This window comes from Emys orbicularis, chromosome 25 (genome assembly GCF_028017835.1).
Source record: "Emys orbicularis isolate rEmyOrb1 chromosome 25, rEmyOrb1.hap1, whole genome shotgun sequence".
Classification (NCBI taxonomy): domain Eukaryota; kingdom Metazoa; phylum Chordata; order Testudines; family Emydidae; genus Emys; species Emys orbicularis.
In genome coordinates, this window is record NC_088707.1 from 6,882,181 (window position 1) to 6,899,631 (window position 17,451).

The 17,451-nt window shown below is 53.1% G+C and overlaps 1 protein-coding gene across 1 annotated transcript; it reads right to left on the reverse strand.

Moving 5' to 3' along the window:
• Window positions 1-1,784: 1,784 nt before the first annotated feature.
• SLC35B1 (solute carrier family 35 member B1) lies at window positions 1,785-11,953 on the reverse strand. The gene is made up of 9 exons (XM_065422536.1): window positions 11,751-11,953; window positions 10,074-10,177; window positions 6,514-6,644; window positions 5,830-5,860; window positions 5,440-5,600; window positions 4,042-4,168; window positions 2,962-3,068; window positions 2,501-2,654; window positions 1,785-2,124 (listed from the first exon to the last, which is right to left on the reverse strand). The coding sequence occupies exons 1-9, from the start codon at window positions 11,951-11,953 to the stop codon at window positions 2,072-2,074; spliced, it is 1,071 nt and encodes a 356-aa protein (XP_065278608.1). The 3' UTR covers window positions 1,785-2,071.
• Between the last annotated feature and the right edge of the window lie 5,498 nt (window positions 11,954-17,451).

Consider the following 17,451-nt stretch of genomic DNA (forward strand, 5'->3'; position numbering starts at 1 on the left):
GTATAGTAAAACTGACTAATTTCCCTTTGAATTGCAGTGTACACCAGGCATAAACTCACCGCTACTAATAAGAGACTGATTCTTGTATATCCTAAAAATGTGCTGGGTTTGTCTGATGGAATGTCAGCCCTGGCTGTACTGAGCTCAGTGGTTGGTGAGTAAGCAGTACTACAGTAAACCCTGTTTATGTTAGTAGTACAAACCCCTTCAGCTACATTGGAGCCTGAGCTATGTGGGAATAAGGCATCGTTTACACAAGGAATTCAGGCACCAATCTAAACAGTCATTTTAAAGGGGCAAGTGCAAGAAACAGTTTTATCAGAACATGGAGCCAACCTAGAACAATTTTGCTACTGCTCCAGTTTCCTCCAGCATAAGTGTATGGAGTCTTAGCTATAGGTTTCTTCAAAGTGCATAGGCCATATCCATCTCCTGCCACTCGTGCTAGTCTTCTTTAAAAGGAGGAAGGATGACCTTGTAATTAAGGCACTGGACTGAAAATCAGGAGAGCCAAGTCCAATTTCTAGCTCTGCCATAGGCTCCCTATATGGACGAAGTCACAGTTTATGGCTCACTTCTTGAACTGTAGAAATGGGATGTTAAGAGGATAAAGCTGTACCTACATGGGAGATGTCAGAGTCTACATAGGGACTAAGAATAGCTAGATTCGTAGGACCAGACACCAGCATATCAAGTTCATCAAGCTACATTTCATGGTGAACACAGGACTCATGGAGTTAAATAGCAGGAGAGTTGAATCAGGGATTCTCCACTACAGAGAACATGTTTGCTATTAATCAGTCGAACTTTGAGGAAATAGGAAGCTAGTGTGGAGGAGTTGGTGACGGAGGAAAAAATTTCCAGATGAACTTTAATATCTTTACCTAAAAAGTTCCATTTTGAAAGAAACCTGTCGTTTGGGAAGAGCCAGGGGACATTAAAAAGATTAATGAAAGCCAAGCTGTGGCCAGAAAGGTTGCAGGGGGTGTGGGGAAGAACAGACTTGCAGCAGTCACTCAGGAAGGCGATCAAGATCCCATCTGGAGGGGCAAGAGGCCAAGTCACAGAACAGATGGAAATGAAGCAACAGCTGGTGGAAACACGCTTTCATGTGTAAAGTTTGCTCTTTGGAGAATTTTGCTCTCCAACTTTGAAGGCATCATTATGCTAATAGCTCCTCCCCCTACAACACTTGGGAGACAGCCTGTGCACTCAGGAGCAGGCGTTCCACAGCTCTCAGTGATGCCGGTTAATTAACAAGATCACTTTCAACATTTAGAAGCTGCTGTCACAAAACCTTGGCATGGTTTTAGCAGCAGAGGGCCTTGTTTCTTCAACAGCAGAGGGGGTGGGATGAAAGAGAATTAATTTGGCCCCAAGTGGTTAAGCAGATGGGATGAAAACTGCCGAGCCCAGGACTTTGTTATATATACCCAAAGTTGCTCTTTCTATTTTAAATAGTGCTGATGGAGAGAAGATTACAAGCTGTACAAGTTGGGTATATTAATGAAAACTAGAACCCCTCTCACTGCTTCACCAACCATGTTCTCCTAGGGAGAGATGGGATTTCTCTTTTCAATATTGTCACTCAATCCTGGGCTTTTGCTACACTGCACCAAAGTCAGACGGAAGAAACAAAGACCGACACTTTCCTTTGGAGTATGGTGGAGGAGGAATGCTAGTTGTAATATTTCTACACGCTGAGAAGGCTGCAAGGTTGCAGAGAACAAGGCTTTCCAAGAACAACCAGAAGACTGCTTTGAAATAAAGGTCAGAAAACTGACTCTTCTCTCCTTTTCTTTAATAAAGGTATGAAGTGTTTCTCCCATTAAGACTTGAATTTCTCCCCGCTACTGGGATCCATCAATGCAATTTTGATTACAGGGGGGGGAAAAAAAAAAGGCTAACCTCTTGATTAAAATTAACACATTTTAAAACACTTCATAATTAAAAACCAATACCCATTCCCTTCCCCAGGCACCCATCCTGAGTCCAGTTTCATAACAGATGCTGAGGTACAGGACAATAAGTTAAAGAGTTCATTCCAATTTTGCAGAGTTCAAAAGTCTTCCTAATGTGTTGTCTTCTTTGATCCCTTCCCAAATTTGGCATCAAGGCCAAGACCTGCAGAGAAATGAGAAAAAAAATTCTAAGGGAAAGCCCAAGGCCTGTACAATTAATCCCTTCTATAGCTCCACATGCTAACTGATACCAAATTATTTGAGAGACAGTGGGTACCTGTGAAACTTTTTAAAGAGTCCAAAAAAGGTCTCCCAAATCAGTTGGATATGTGACCATAGCAACAGCCTCAAAGATATCCCCATCCCTCCCACTTCCCCTCCCCAAAACACTGAGATAGTGGTTTTGCCAGCAAGCTTGTCCAAGAAAATCCATTGTCCAAAATCCTAGGTCAACCCATCTCCCCCCCCCCCCCATTCTATACTCCACCACTCTAACAGATAAGGAAAAGACTTCAGAAAGCCAGGCTTCCAGGACTTACCCATGAATACCAGGATAGTTCCCACCCACTGCATCATGCTGATCGGGTTGGCAAATAGAATGACAGATGCTAAAATGGTGAAGAATTTGCGGGTTGTGGTGATGATTGAACAAGTTAAGGGTCCAAAGTATACCACAGTCATGAAGATGAAACTCTGAGAGAGAGAGAGAGAGATTCAGTCTGTGAGAAGGCAAGATCTCCAACATGAAGATCCATCTTAAATCTTTTCAGAGAATCTTTTGGCAAAGAACAAATCCCAACCACAACCTGAAGATGACATAAGAATTTGTATGCAACCTTGACAGTCTTGATCTGAAAATGCTGGCTGAACAGTGAGCTAGGAACAATCAGATATGGCAGGAAGACCAGACAACTTCACATTTCCGTCCCACAAGTAAATGAATATTCAATGTTCTTTGGTCATCAAGTGCCTGGGGTAAGGGAACCAGAAAGTTACTTACCTGACCCAGTGCACTTGTCAGGCCAAACAGCAGGATGTTGTAGAGGATGCTGGGGTAGCGTTCAGCAAAACTCAGGAATTCCCAGAGCTCTCCAGTGAACAAGATACCTGCAGAAAAGTTTAAAGAGAGCAGGATGAACTCAAGGCAGAGACATCCTGGGCAGACAGGGCCAGAGCATTCATACTCCTAGCTCACGTTCACTATGGTCAGATAACAGATACAGACAGCAAAGACTAAGCTCCACCCAGAGAATATCAGTGGCAAAGAACTTTCAGTCATTGCACCATGCCAGATAGGTTGTTTTGGAAGAGAAAACAGCAAGTTGGCTACCCATCCCAGGATTTAAACAAACATAACATAACATCCAGGAGTTAAGTTCACTTTGCTGCCTCAGTTTTGCAGCTCTATGCACTATTGCTGTCGTCCTGGACCCACTTAGCCTGAACTCATTGTGTTTGCAGCCAGCATAAAGGGTGCCTGGAGATAAGTGAGAGGAATCAGATGCTACAGCAGAACGTAAAGAATGTCGTCTTAGCAAGGAACATGTCCTTCACATTCCAGATGTCATCTACACTTTTAAACTTGGCCTCAGCTATGAATGGAACAGATGAAACAAACATCACTGTCAGTGTCTCATGACAACAGCACTCTGTATCCCGATTCTCAAAAGACAGCCGCCAACAATCTCTCTCTCACACACACACACACACACAGAACAGAACAGAACAGGAGGCTTCTGTTTAGAAGCCTGATCTGACCCCACTCTTTGCCAAAACAAGAGAGCCACCAAATTGTAGCCTAGGAAGCTACAATCGATGCTACCGAGCCAGCCTGAAAGCAGGAACTTTTCAGACATGTGAATGCAGTTTTGGGAATGGTGCTTTAGGAGAAGCGGTGTCCACTGGTGGCAATTTAAGAAACTACAATAAAATCTCCACAGATTAGGTTTAAAACAAACAAAAAGAAGCTCTGCAAGACATACTAGGCCCTTTTTAGAACAAGAGACAAGGGTCCTGCCTAGAGGATCTTACAAATTAGTCTTCAGGCCAGGTCGCTATGGCTTCCTCAGATGTTCCTTACCAGCCCCCAGGAACAAGGTGGACCATAGATTAACATTTAGCATCATGTGATTGGAACCAGTTTGGTAATGAGCTCTCATATGGTCCTGAGACACTCCCGTCAGTCCATCCAATGTCAGTGACAGCAGCTAAGGAAAGGGGGGGGGGGGGGGGGGGGGGGGGAAGAGAGAAAAAAAAAATGTTGCAGAAGACCAGAAGAGAACTCTCTGCCAGCTACTCCCTTCCTGGAACATGCATTGAATTACTCCTGAGGGCATTCTGCGCCAAAAAATTAAAAATGATGCGCACAGTATTTAAAATTTTGCAAAATTCTGCATATTTTATTTGTCAAATAAATGAGGCAGCTCCAGCATGGCACCGGGGAGCACAGGCCACTGGCTACATAGGGGGTCCAGGTGAAGGTGGTTGGGGCTCAGCGGGGGTCCAGATGCTGGGGAAGGGAGCTCAGTGGGAGCGGGGTCAGGTGCAACTGGTTGCGGCTCAATAGGGTGGGGACCCGGCTGGCTCATTGGGGTGGTCCAGGTGCAGGGAGAATGGGGCTTGTTGGGGGAGGGGCACGTTCTGGGTGCAAGGGAGTGGGGGTGGTGAGGCTTGGGAGGAGGGTCTGGGTATGAGCGGGTCTGGATGCACACGGGTTGGGCGGATGTGGGAGCAGCTCCCTGTACAGTGATCCCTCCCCTACAACTGAAGAGCTATGGGTGCAGGAAGCACGGGGAGGGGGAGGAGAGAGAAGGCAGTTTACAGAGCTTCCTGCAGCCGGGGGAGAAATCTGGGGGTGGATCTGACCCAGCCCTGGATACTGTGCAGGGGAAGAGAAAGTCCCGTCCTCCCCAGCCCAGCCGTGACTAGCAGCTGAGCTTGGTGCAGGGTAGGAGCCACCAGCCAGGTCTTTCCCAGTCCCGCCCCCTACCCCAAGGTGATTTACCTCTCTGCCAGCTGCCCTGGGCACCCGAAACATACTGCTGGGGAGGGTTGTATAACTGCTCTTGTGGCTTCCTTTTGCTTTACTGCCAGAAAGTCATTTTTCCGTGGGGCAGCAAAGAAATCTACGGCGGACATAAATTCTGCGCGTGTGCAGAGGTGCAGAATTCCCCCAGGAGTAGCATTTAAATTCTATAGGATTCTTGCTTCCACCTGCTTATTTAAAAACAGTTCAGAGGGCATTCTGACGAGGTGCCAGCGCTTCACCCTACATCACCACGTGGCAGTGTGCAAGCACGTCCCTCTGAACCAGAGGGAAGATCATCACTACCCAAGCATTCTAATGCTGGCTTTTTGCCAATCCCTCATGGTGGGTAGGTCCAGGCAGAAGCCTGCACCAGTAATTGTTTTCTCCCCTAGTACCTTTCACCAACACAAAACCTTGGAACTACTTATGCTTCAACAGCCCAGTACTTACCAGGAGGAGTTCTCCATAGCCAAAGATGTGGTCGTCCTCACCGTCACCTCCCTTTTTAGGTTTGTACATGAACAGAGCCACGCCTGTGACTATCAGCAGGACACACAGATATTTGGCTAGTGGGTATTTCTTCCTCAGCACCGTCACCCCTAAGAGCATGACTGAAAAGAAAAGATGATTTGGTAAAGTGCTCCCCAAACCCCTCCGCTAGGAATCTAATGACTCTGTGTCCAGTTCTGGATCGAATTGGGAAGTGCACAGATAGTTTGTTATCCGCACTAGTTGGCATGGAGCTACCGGGTGAGCAGCTGGACTGTTTCTGGGAATGCAATCCATAGCCTGCTCATGGCATGAGAAACAAAACAAAGCTACAACTTCATAGCTGCTCACCTGGAATGGGCTTACAGGACTTCCCAAGGACCTGTAAGAGAAAGAGTATCTTAACTAGCTGCATACTACAGCCTCCCCCACACCGGGCAAGAGGACCACAGAAACTGCCATATTGGATCAGACCCAGGGTCCATCAGTGTCCTGTCTCTGATGGTCGTCAGCACCAGATCCTTCAAAAGAAGATGCAAGAAACCCTGCAGTAGGCAGATGGAGGATCATCTAAGCCCTCCCCAATGCAGGTTTCTAAGACTGGCTTAAACCCTGAAACATGAGGATTTTTCCTTCTCCCAGATTATTTTTTAAGCAATTCGTATTATAACTGGATGTTTGTTATCCCTCTGGATGGATGGTCCCTCTTGGAATCACTAAGTCTATCACCACTTTGCCTTGCAGGGATAGAGTAAAAAGAAAAGCAACAGAATACCGTCCTCACTGCCACTCTTTCAGGGCAACAAGGATCAGAACTGCATCCTCCTCCACGGTCAATCTTTTTTAGTGACTTACTCTTTAATTAGAATTGTTTCCTGTTACAGTGCATTGATGGATCATGTGAGCATCCCACATACCAAGAGTGCAGAATTAGAATTTGTAAAAATCCTCAATAAGGAAAGGGCAAATCTCTAAAGGGGAATTTTTACAACGCAACCTTCTCCCCAACACACTCGTCTGCCTGCCTTTCTTCACCTGAGTTGGATAGTTGACGAACTGCAGAGCTGAGTTGCTGGAAACCATAGCACCCAGATAGGAGAGCGAGCAAGCTGCATACAGCCAGTTCTGGGTCCAATCCACCCTGATGGCGTCAAAAAACTGGATCACTGTGGAGAAGACAAAACATACAAGAAACACACATGGGCTGATGAGACTGGACGCTGGCATCATAAGGCTATTTTATAATGCCATTGAGATACAAAAGCCACAAAGTATCTACAGCAGAGGGGAGATAAACTCTCCAGATCAGGCCTGCACAACTCGTAAAGCGGCGAGGGCCATATTACTCCAAAGAAAACAGCTGAGGGCCGAAACCTCCCGGCCCCGCGGGTTCCCCCCACTCGCTAGTTTCCCAATACACACAGATTTCTCCTCCCTCCCTCCCAGTGCCCTTCCCCACAGCCCCACCACCACAACTAAACAATGCCCCACACAGACCCCCCAGTGCCCTGACACACACAGATCTCCCTCACTGCCCAGCACCCCCCAACAGGCCCCCACTGCCTAGCACCCCAAAACACACAAACCTCCCCCACTGCCCAGCGCCCTCCACACCCTCACAGCCCAGCACCCCCCGCACATCTCCCAGACACTCACTCCACCACACCCTTCCCCCTTCCCTGGCCGCACTCACCAGCCCTGCTGGGAGGTCTCTGTCTCCTAGGGTGAGAGCGGCAAGGGGAGTCTCCAGTGGTGAGCGGGAGCCGGTTCGCGGGAACCAGTTGTTAAATTTAGAAGCCCTTTTAGAACCGGTTGTCCTGCGCGGGACAACCGGTTCTAAAAGGGCTTCTAAATTTAACAACCGGTAAGTTGAAGTGACCAGGACCGTAGCTGGGGGGGAGCAGAGGGAGCGGCTGCTCCCCCGGAGCACATTATCCAAAAGTGGCGCCTTAGGAGCCGACCCCATGGGTGCTTCAGCTCTCCGCCCCGCTCCCCGGCCCCAGCTCACCTCCGCTCCGCCTCCGCCTCTGAACACTCTGCCACGCTTCTCCCCATCCCCCCCCCCGCTTCCCGCGAATCAGCTGTTCGCGCGGGAAGCCTGGGAGGGCAGAGAAGCAAGCGGTGGCTTCGCGCTCAAGCCCAGGGAGGCGGAGACGGAGCGGAGGTGAGCTGGGGTGGGGGGAGCCACCCGCGCCACAGCAGGTAACCCGGGGGGAGGGGCGTGGAGGGGAACCGCTCCCCGCCCCAGCTCACCTCTGCTCCGCCTCCCTGGGCCTGAGCGCGAAGCCGCCGCTTGCTTCTCAGCCCTCCCAGGCTTCCTGCGCAAACAGCTGATTTGCGGGAAGCAGGGGGGCTGCAAGCTCAGCCTGACCCGGTGCTCCAGGCACTGCACGGTGGCGGTGTGGCCCGGCTCCAGCCGAGCGGCGTGGCTGTAGCGCCGCCAGCCACCTCCAGGCAGCGCGGTAAGGGAGCAGGGAGGGGGTGTTGGATAGAGGGCAGGGGAGTTCAGGGGGGTGGGGGGGGGCGGATAGGGGTCGGGGCGGTCAGATGGCAGGGAACAGGGGGATTGAATGGGGGCAAGGCTCCCGGGGGGCAGTCAGGAAGGAGCAGAGGTTGGATGGGGCGGTGGGAGGCAGTCAGGGGCAGGGGTTCCAAGGGTGGTCAGGGGACAGGGAGAAGGGGTGGTTGGATAGGGAATCAGGAGAGGAGTTGGATGGGGCGGCGGAGGGCAGTCAGGGGACAGGGAAAGGGGTGGATGGGGCAGGGGTCGGGGGGGGGGAAAGCGCTCAGGACGGGGGCGGTGGCTGAGCCCCATGTCCCTGCTGGGGGGGGGGGGGGGCGAGGGCACCGTGCCCGTGTCCCGCTTGGGGCAGTGGGGAGGGGCAGCGGCGCGCGAGGGCTCCGTGTCCTGCTTGAGGCCTGGGGGGTGCGGCGCCGTGCGCGGGCTCTGTGTCCCGCTTGGGGCGGGAGGTGGAGGCGCGGCAGTGCACGAGGGCTCCATCCCCGTGTCCCGCTTGGGGCGGGGGGGGGGGGCGGCAGCGCGCGAGGGCTCCCTGCCCGTGTCCCGCTTGGGCGGGGGGGGGGAGGCGCGGCGGCGCGCGAGGGCTCCCTGCCCGTGTCCCGCTTGGGGCGGGGGGGGGGGAGGCGCGGCGGCGCGCGAGGGCTCCCTGCCCGTGTCCCGCTTGGGGCGGGGGGGGAGGCGCGGCGGCGCGCGAGGGCTCCCTGCCCGTGTCCCGCTTGGGGCGGGGGGGGGGGAGGCGCGGCGGCGCGCGAGGGCTCCCTGCCCGTGTCCCGCTTGGGGCGGGGGGGGGGGAGGCGCGGCGGCGCGCGAGGGCTCCCTGCCCGTGTCCCGCTTGGGGCGGGGGGGGGGGAGGCGCGGCGGCGCGCGAGGGCTCCCTGCCCGTGTCCCGCTTGGGGCGGGGGGGGGGGAGGCGCGGCGGCGCGCGAGGGCTCCCTGCCCGTGTCCCACTTGGGGCGGGGGGGGGGAGGCGCGGCGGCGCGCGAGGGCTCCCTGCCCGTGTCCCGCTTGGGGCGGGGGGGGGGGGGAGGCGTGGCGGCGCGCGAGGGCTCCCTGCCCGTGTCCCGCTTGGGGCGGGGGGGGGGGGAGGCGTGGCGGCGCGCGAGGGCTCCCTGCCCGTGTCCCGCTTGGGGCAGGGGGGCCGGTTTCGCACGCCGCGGCCGCTCGGGATCTCTCCCCCCCTCCCTCCCTCCCTCCCTCCCTGGTTTGAGAGCCTGGGAGGGAGGGGGAGACTCCGAGTGGCCGCGGCGCGGGCGCAGCTTCTCCCCCTCCCTCCCAGGCTCTGAGGGAGGGGGAGTAGCGGCGCGCGAAACAGCTGTTTCGCGCGCCGCGGCCGCTCGGGATCTCTCCCTCCCTCCCGGGTTTGAGAGCCTGGGAGGGACGGGGAGACCCCGAGCGGCCGCGGCGCGCGAAACAGCTGATTCGCGCGCCGCTGCTCCCCCTTCCTCCCAGGCTTGAGAGTGAGCCCCCGCGGGCCGCACAGTGAGCCCCTGCGGGCCGCATGCGGCCCGCGGGCCGTATGTTGTGCAGGCCTGCTCCAGATCATTAAAACCACTCAATCTTTTCAGCTCACATGCTCTCTGAGGCAAAGGAGCTATATTGAATTCCTGAAACCTGGTGGGGCAGAAGGAAGATGAAAAAAACCAAGGGAATAGGTATAGAACCTCTTACAGGAGACAAAAGCTTGGACATACTAGTGGTCTACTCTGACTCTTCCCAACAATAAAACCACATTGAATGAAAAGAATTTAGAATTTGGTTTTATGCAGTGTCTTTCATTTATAAAATTCTTCATTAAATCAGGTTAGCCAGTAGTTGTGCAATGTCTGTGCAGACAAATGGAAAAACCACTGTGTGCTCAACAAAAGCTCACAGTCCCTTGGAAGTTGTGATTTAGGCAATCGTTGGTATCGGGAGTGTGACCTGCCCTACAGGTAACCACTGGGTGGGCCCCATGACTCTGGAAGACAGTCACTTCACAGCCCAGAGGAGAAGGAAGTGAGATGGGAGTCAGGCTCAAAGAGGTCCTGGTGCGGAAAAGCAAGGGGTGACATACTGGCTGTTCTGGAACACTTACCTAACCTGGCAAAGATGGCATTGATCACACATTGAATGAAGACCAAGGACAAAGCATATTTGAACTTTTCCTGCTTGGCACCTTCTCCATATTTACCTCTAGTTCTGTAGGAACAAATGAATTAAACAGGAGATTGAGAGGGTGAGAGGTACACTGAGTGAGACTGCAGCATAAGGCATGGTGCACATTTACTCATGCTTTCTTCCCAGGTGATTTAGCTCAACAGCTACCAACCTTTTTACACAAACATGTAGCAAACAGTGCCCTCGGCTGTATCTGCCAGTCCCCCCCACCTTCCATTCAGCTGTGCTTGCTCTAAGCCTGCAGTGGAATGAGGCTTCTCAAACCCTAGTCACACTCCAGCACAACATAGGATCCTGAGGATTCCCCCAAGGAGATGTCTTGCTTTCTGGTAGGATGCCCAGGAGAGATGACATGTCCAGGTTCTGCCACTGTGCAGAAAGTGGGGGAGGTCCCCAGACTAGGAGAGGGGGACTTCACAGTGGAAAGGTGCAACTTACGTCCTCCTGTAAGACCCAGATACAGAGGAGTAGGAATCACTTATATGCTCTGCTATAAATAGTCCTGGTCCCCAGGCTGGGAGGGGGCTGCCAGTGCCCAGATCGGGAGGGGGCTCTTACATGCTCTGGTGCAAGATCCAGGCAGAGCGGCTCCCCAGAGCCTGGGCAGAAGGGGCACTAGGCAGGGGTCACTCACATGCCCTCCTAGCACCTGGGCTGGGAGGGGCTGTCACTCATAATGTACATAATGTACTCAAGGTGTACATCCTCCCCTGGCAGCTCCAGGCTAGGGAAAACAGGAACACCTTTCCCACCCTCAGGCCTTGCATAGAAGGGAGCTCAGCACATGCCCACAAATGAAACACAAACGCCCACACACACGAGTGTAATCTAGAAATACAGATCAGTGCAGGAGCCAGACCGAGGCGCTCGCTAGTGTCTGGACCGGGGTGGGGGGGTGACTCGTGGTCTCTCCGGCAGGAGCCGGGGGCCGGGCGGGGGTCACTCACATGCTCTCCGACAGAAGCGGGGGGAGCGGGGGCCGGGCGGGGGAGAGGGGAATCACTCGCGGTCTCTCCGGCGGGGGCCGGGCCGGGGAGAGAGGAAATCACTCGCGGCCTCTCCGGCAGGAGCCGGGGGCCGGGCCGGGCGGGGGTCACTCACATGCTCTCCAGCAGGGGCCGGGCCGGGCCGGGCGGGGGTCACTCACATGCTCTCCAGCAGGGGCCGGGCGGGGGCGGGGGAATCACTCGCGGTCTCTCCGGCGGGGGCCGGGCCGGGGAGAGAGGAAATCACTCGCGGCCTCTCCGGCAGGAGCCGGGGGCCGGGCCGGGCGGGGGTCACTCACATGCTCTCCAGCAGGGGCCGGGCGGGGGCGGGGGAATCACTCGCGGTCTCTCCGGCGGGGGCCGGGCCGGGGAGAGAGGAAATCACTCGCGGCCTCTCCGGCAGGAGCCGGGGGCCGGGCCGGGCGGGGGTCACTCACATGCTCTCCAGCAGGGGCCGGGCCGGGCCGGGCGGGGGTCACTCACATGCTCTCCAGCAGGGGCCGGGCGGGGGCGGGGGAATCACTCGCGGTCTCTCTGGCGGGGGCCGGGCCGGGGAGGGGGAATCACTCGCGGCCTCTCCGGCAGGAGCCGGGGGCCGGGTCACTCACATGCTCTCCTGCAGGATGCCGTAGTAGAAGTAGCAGACGAAGACGCCCAGGAAGCAGACGGGCAGGCGGAGCCGCTCGGGCAGCAGGGGGCCGCCCCCGCTCGCTCCCATGGCAGCGGCGCTGGGCCCGCTCAGGGAAGGCGGCACTTCCAGGCGCACATCGCGGAGCGGAACCGGCAGCAGCGGCGACGCAGGGGGCCTCATAAAAGCTACTCGAGACAGCCGCACTCCCGAGCCCCGCCGGCTCCGGGCTGGGGCTGCCCTCGGCGCTGCCGGACCAGGCGAGGCGGGAAGAGCGGGAGTGGAAGGGGCAGGGGTCCCGTATGCCGGGCCGAGAGGGCCCTGCTGGCCCGCACGGGGCTAATCCGCCCGTCGCTGCCTCCTGTTCCGCGCAGCCGAGCCCCAATACAGCAGCTTTTTGATCAGGCAGCGCCTACGATCCCCAAAGGCCGGGGGCCTTCCATAGCGCGGGTGCCCTGCAGTGACGTACTCCAATGTGGAAAGCGCGGATTGGCCCCGTGGCTCGAAGGCGGAACGAGAAGCTCGGTTTCGGGCTTGGTCTTAGTGTCAGTCGAATACAAGGGCTGCCGGAGCAGTTCTGACCCCGTCCCAGGCGCATGCGCCGCAGCTACTATTGGAGATGCCGCGGGGAAGCCTCAGCCTTGGGAGCCTGTAAGGGGGCGGGGGGAAGAGGCCGGCAGGGGAGCCGGGGGGGGTGGGGTAGGAAGAGGCAGGCCGGGGAGGCGGAGGGAGGAAGAGGCAGGCGGGAGGACGTGGTGGAAGGGAGGGAGAGAAGAAAAGGCAGGCGGGGGAGCCTGTATATGGGGGGGAGAAGAGGCAGGCGGGGGAGCCTGTATGGGGGGGGGGGAGAGAAGAGGCAGGCAGGGGAGTGTGTATAGGGGGGGGGGGAGAGAAGAGGCAGGCAGGGGAGTGTGTATAGGGGGGGGGGAGAGAAGAGGCAGGCAGGGGAGTGTGTAGAAGCCCCTATGTTGGCACAATCCAGTTATTGCATTGGCCATCACCTCTCTGTACTACGTGTCCTGGGTGTGTTTTTTAGGGGTATAACCACATGCCCTGCCCCCCACCCAGCATGAGATGCCCTGCCCAGCATGAGCAGGGATCACCTCTTCCTTTTCCAGTAGCACCAGCCCCCACATCCACCCTACTGCACTTTGGACCACTTCAGCTGCCCCTGGGAGGGAGTGAAACACTAGCCCCCAGTTGACAGCTGGGGAGCTGAGGGGCAGCTAGTACAAGACCCTGCAGCCTGTGTCCTCAACAACTTGGGCTCTGCCCCCTGCAGTAGTTTCCCCACCGACTATCAAGTTACATTCAAGCACCCCAGGGGACTAAGCCCACCTCATCTAAAGCTGCAGGCTGAGGCCTGTGGTCAGCAGGTCCATGGAACTTTTTCAGCCAGAAGGGTAAGCTCATGGAGGTAGAAAACAAGAGCTTTCGCAGTGGCTGCTCTGAGCCTCTAGGGTGAACTGCCTGAGGAAGGAGGGACTTTCCTAACCCTCACCATCTTCCACTCCAACTGCCAGGTGCACTTCTACAGGCTGCCATCTCTACTACAGCCAGAGGACATTTAGAAAAAACCCAAAACAAAGTCCTCTGTTGCACACAGTTCTCCCCTGGTGATAAAAACGAGTGCAGAATAAAGTAACCTGCCTAACTCACACAGTAAGTCTCGCTGAGATAGGACTTGAACCCAGGTCACTTGAAGTTCAGTCCACTACTCAATTCTTGTCTTGCTAGGGTCAGAACCCAGTTTCTCCTGTTCCAAAAGCAGAGGCTACTGGCACTAAAGACAAAGCATCATCAGAGGGGCAGCCCTCTTAGTCTGGCTCTGTAAAAAGTGACAAAGTCCTGTGGCACCTTATAGACTAAAAGACGTATCGGAGCATAAGCTTTCGGGGTGAATACCCACTTCGTCTAAGTGGTCTAGTCCAGTACATCTAGAAGTGGTACATATTAGCCTATTCATGTATAGTATCAAGTCAAGTCTGGTCCAGAAAGCGAACGAACAGAGGCAAATCCTAACACTAGGCTTTAAACCCCTACACAACTGAAGATAGATATGAAGCAGAAGGGATTTTCTGCTTACATGATGTCCATTTTGGGGTCCCAAAACAGGCATAAGGCAGCCCTAAGACCCTGCCCTAAGGAAGAACCTGGGCAGGGATAGGGCCTGTTCTACGCCCCCTGAAAGAGAGAGTGCTGTTGGAGGAGGCCTGGTCACAGGAGAGGGTTCTCATGACAGCCATTCCCCAGCAGTGCATAGGGGCTATTGCAAGCAGGGTGCAAGTGGGATCAGCTGTGACAGTTCCCTAGCTCCAGGCTAGGGAAAGCACAGCCACCTTCCCCACCCTCACATGCTGACAGATGAATCACCCCCTCCCCCAATCTACAAATACTACAATTACACTGCATTGCAGGTTCTCATTCCTCTGGTTTTTAAAAAAGAGTGTCTGCTGTGTTTCAATTAACACACACCAGCACAAGGAATGTTCTCTTCCCTCCCTCCCCTTTTTAAAAGAAAAACCTCAACTCCAACAGGCATTTTCCCCACAGCTCTGCCTTCTGCTTGGGGATTGGTGTAGGGACCACATCCTGCATTTAGCAGCATGAGATGTTCCATTTGCTTTTCTTCAAACTAAATCCAGAGGTTTGGGAAATACCGATGCAGAATCTCTGTGCACCTGTAGAAAGCAGGATGGGGTTGGAGTTGTTCTGTAGAGATTCACCTTGAAGATAGACTTTTAGAAACCATTTCTGTGTTGAGATTAGCATTTTGCCAGCTTGCAAATTCAAACTACTTGGTTTACTGCAATTACCCTTTAGAAACTCTGAAGCTGTTCTTACTGTCTAGCAAGAATGGTTACTTGCTGCTGGGCTGACCCCCCACATCTGCAAAACTCTATTTTTAAACACAGAGCCTGCAGATGAGAACAGCTTTGACTTCCCCACTAGGTCCACCTTAGTGGGAGTGCGGAAGTAACATTGCCTCTAGCTGACAGATACAGGGTTTGTACGCCAATTGTCAGTGTGGTCATGTTGTTTAAAGAGGCACAGGACTTCCCCAAATTTAGAAGCATCAGAAGTGGCTCCATGAAGTTGAATCCCAATAAAAAAAGCTTATATTTAAACATTGCTATCTGCAACCCAAACAGTGCAGCACTGTGCTACCATGCAAGAACCAGCAAGTCCCACTGACCTGGATATTAGCATGATTGAAGAGGATTGGGGCAATAAGAACAGGGGGAGGTATATTTATTAGAACTTAATTTTAACAGTGATACAGAAACTGCTTTGTGATTCTAGAACCCAACTCCATCCCTTAAATTTAAGACAGGGCTCGTAGCTACCAGACCCACCTCCCTAATATTAAAGAACATCATGGAGGAATACTGAAGGATCAACTATACTGGTGGGGTTCTGGAGAAGAAAAATATATGGAGGCAGTGAATGCTTTTTAAATGCTCGTAGTACCTGCCTATAATAGACAAGCCCCTCCCTAAACGATCTCTGCTAAATTTACCCATGTGATATTGCCAATTGTAAAAATGATCTTGTCCACTCAGTTCCAAAAGTCCAGCTTCTGGGACTAATTAGATTGTGAATAAAGAGCTCTTATGTAATTTAGTGTCTCCACATTGTCCATCGACTGCCAACAAAACCAGAAGTTCTTTAGGAGCAACTACAGGTTAGACAAGAGATGAAATACTGCTGAGGGAAGTGGGGGGTTGTATTTTTCCTCTGGTTATCCAAACTTGCTGTTACTTATCCAGGGAGAATGCGCTCGCACATACAGCTCCCTGTCATTCAGGATCTTAACCCAATTCAGTTAGGTTATCTTCTGCTTTCTGTGTGCACAAATCCAAACATTTCACCATCATCAACAGGACAACCCAGAGCCTTCAAAAAGCTTTGGGCATTTTTGTACAGAACTAGCACACCATGTATCATAATCTGTCTAGGTGGCTGTGGAGTTTATGGCTGAGGAGCATATTGCAGGAACCAGGCCAGCTCTAGCTAGAACTAAAGACAAGGCTCCATGGTTTTCAATGCTGGCGTCCCCTTTCTGTAGTCATTTATTCCTCACTGCTTCTGTCTCCTTTCAGTAGGGATTCTTTATTCAAATAATCCCAGCCTTGACTAGAATGCAGACTGGTGAAAGGAGTACTCCAGCAGGGCACTACTATCAAGTTTTAATTGCACACCGGAGGAGAGGGATGAAGTATGTCATTCAGTCTGCAGGCAGGGGGTGCAGAGACATGAATGCACTAGCAATTATAAGAAGCCTAGTGTTCCATCAGGAGGCCAGTTTTCCATCTTGCTTCCCTGAATCATACAGCTAGCTTGTAATCCATACAGCGCACATACTAGGACCCATGACATGTCTCAAACCACAGCACTGAGTGATAGAGGTTGCCATGCTCTGAACAGGCCCCACCAACTATTACCCATTCTATTTGGAGTTAAATGATGGATTTACAGATTAACAGCAAAGAAAGCTATTCCTGGGGCAGCACAGGTACAGGTGTGCTTCCTGGTGTCTAGTTGCTATTTCTCTTCTCCACACAGTTTGGCCTGGTTGACAACCTTTCCCCCAGAGTCTGCCGTATGGCAGGTGTGGGTCAGAGATTGTGGTGTTGGCAGAGCTGCAGATGGAGTGACTTGCAATGTCAGGAAGAGATTGCTTATAAACGTGAATTCGAACAATCAAAAATAAGTGTTTTTAAGGCTACTTGGCATGTTAGTTTAAAGACTCTTCCCCATCTCTCCCTGCCAAAAGCACTCAAACTGATGACTGAGGTTTCATCAGAAGGTGGCAACAGCTGAAGAGTTGGGAGCAGTTTGGAACTCTCCTTGGTAGCAGAGCGTTCCCCCACTGAAATACCAAATTCTGATTTAAGAACAGCTGGACAGAGGGACTCAAGGTTTCCAAAAAAAAAAAAAAAAATGCAGTACCTTGTTCACTGCACTTTCCTCTAATAAATCTGACACATGTTCTCCGAGCTGAGGCCTGCAGCTTTCCCCAGCTCACTGGGTAAATGGTTACCTGGCCTAGTGAGGTTCCTCTCACATTTTCAATAAGCCTTTGCTACCCCCAGCTGCAGAGCTCTCCCAGTGCAGCACTAAAATGCCATGACCAACTTCAGGGAGTTAAAGTGAAGGAGATTGTTTTGCAGCTCGTGCAGTAGGATGAAGCAGAGTTTATGTATGTAGGCGTTTTCCTCCAAGCTGGCTGCATTTCCTCTCCACAGCCTAATTTAGAAGCTGTATTCATACTGCTAAGATGAGCACACATCTTCAATACATTACAGAGAAGCAATTTGAACACTAGCTGCTATTTAGCATTACTGGCAAGAATTTAGAAAGTTAGTCCTAAGCCTAAAAACAGTACAAGGACCACCTGAGGTCTAGCACACTAGTGAGCCTCTTGCCTAGCATATGCTCTGCAGGGGAGCTCCAGCACGTCTAGCGGATAGTGGTAAATAGTATTGCACCAGCAATGGGCTGGCAAGCCCCCGTTCTAAGCTGAAGGTAACCTGTCAACAGATAGAAGCCATTGCAGCAGAAAATGCAGTCGATGCGGCTTATTTGTCATTTCAGTGTCTGTCGATTGAACTATGCAAAGATTCCAGTTTAGACTAAATACACTCAAACCCCAAAGAAAGAGAAAAGGAGCTTTGGAT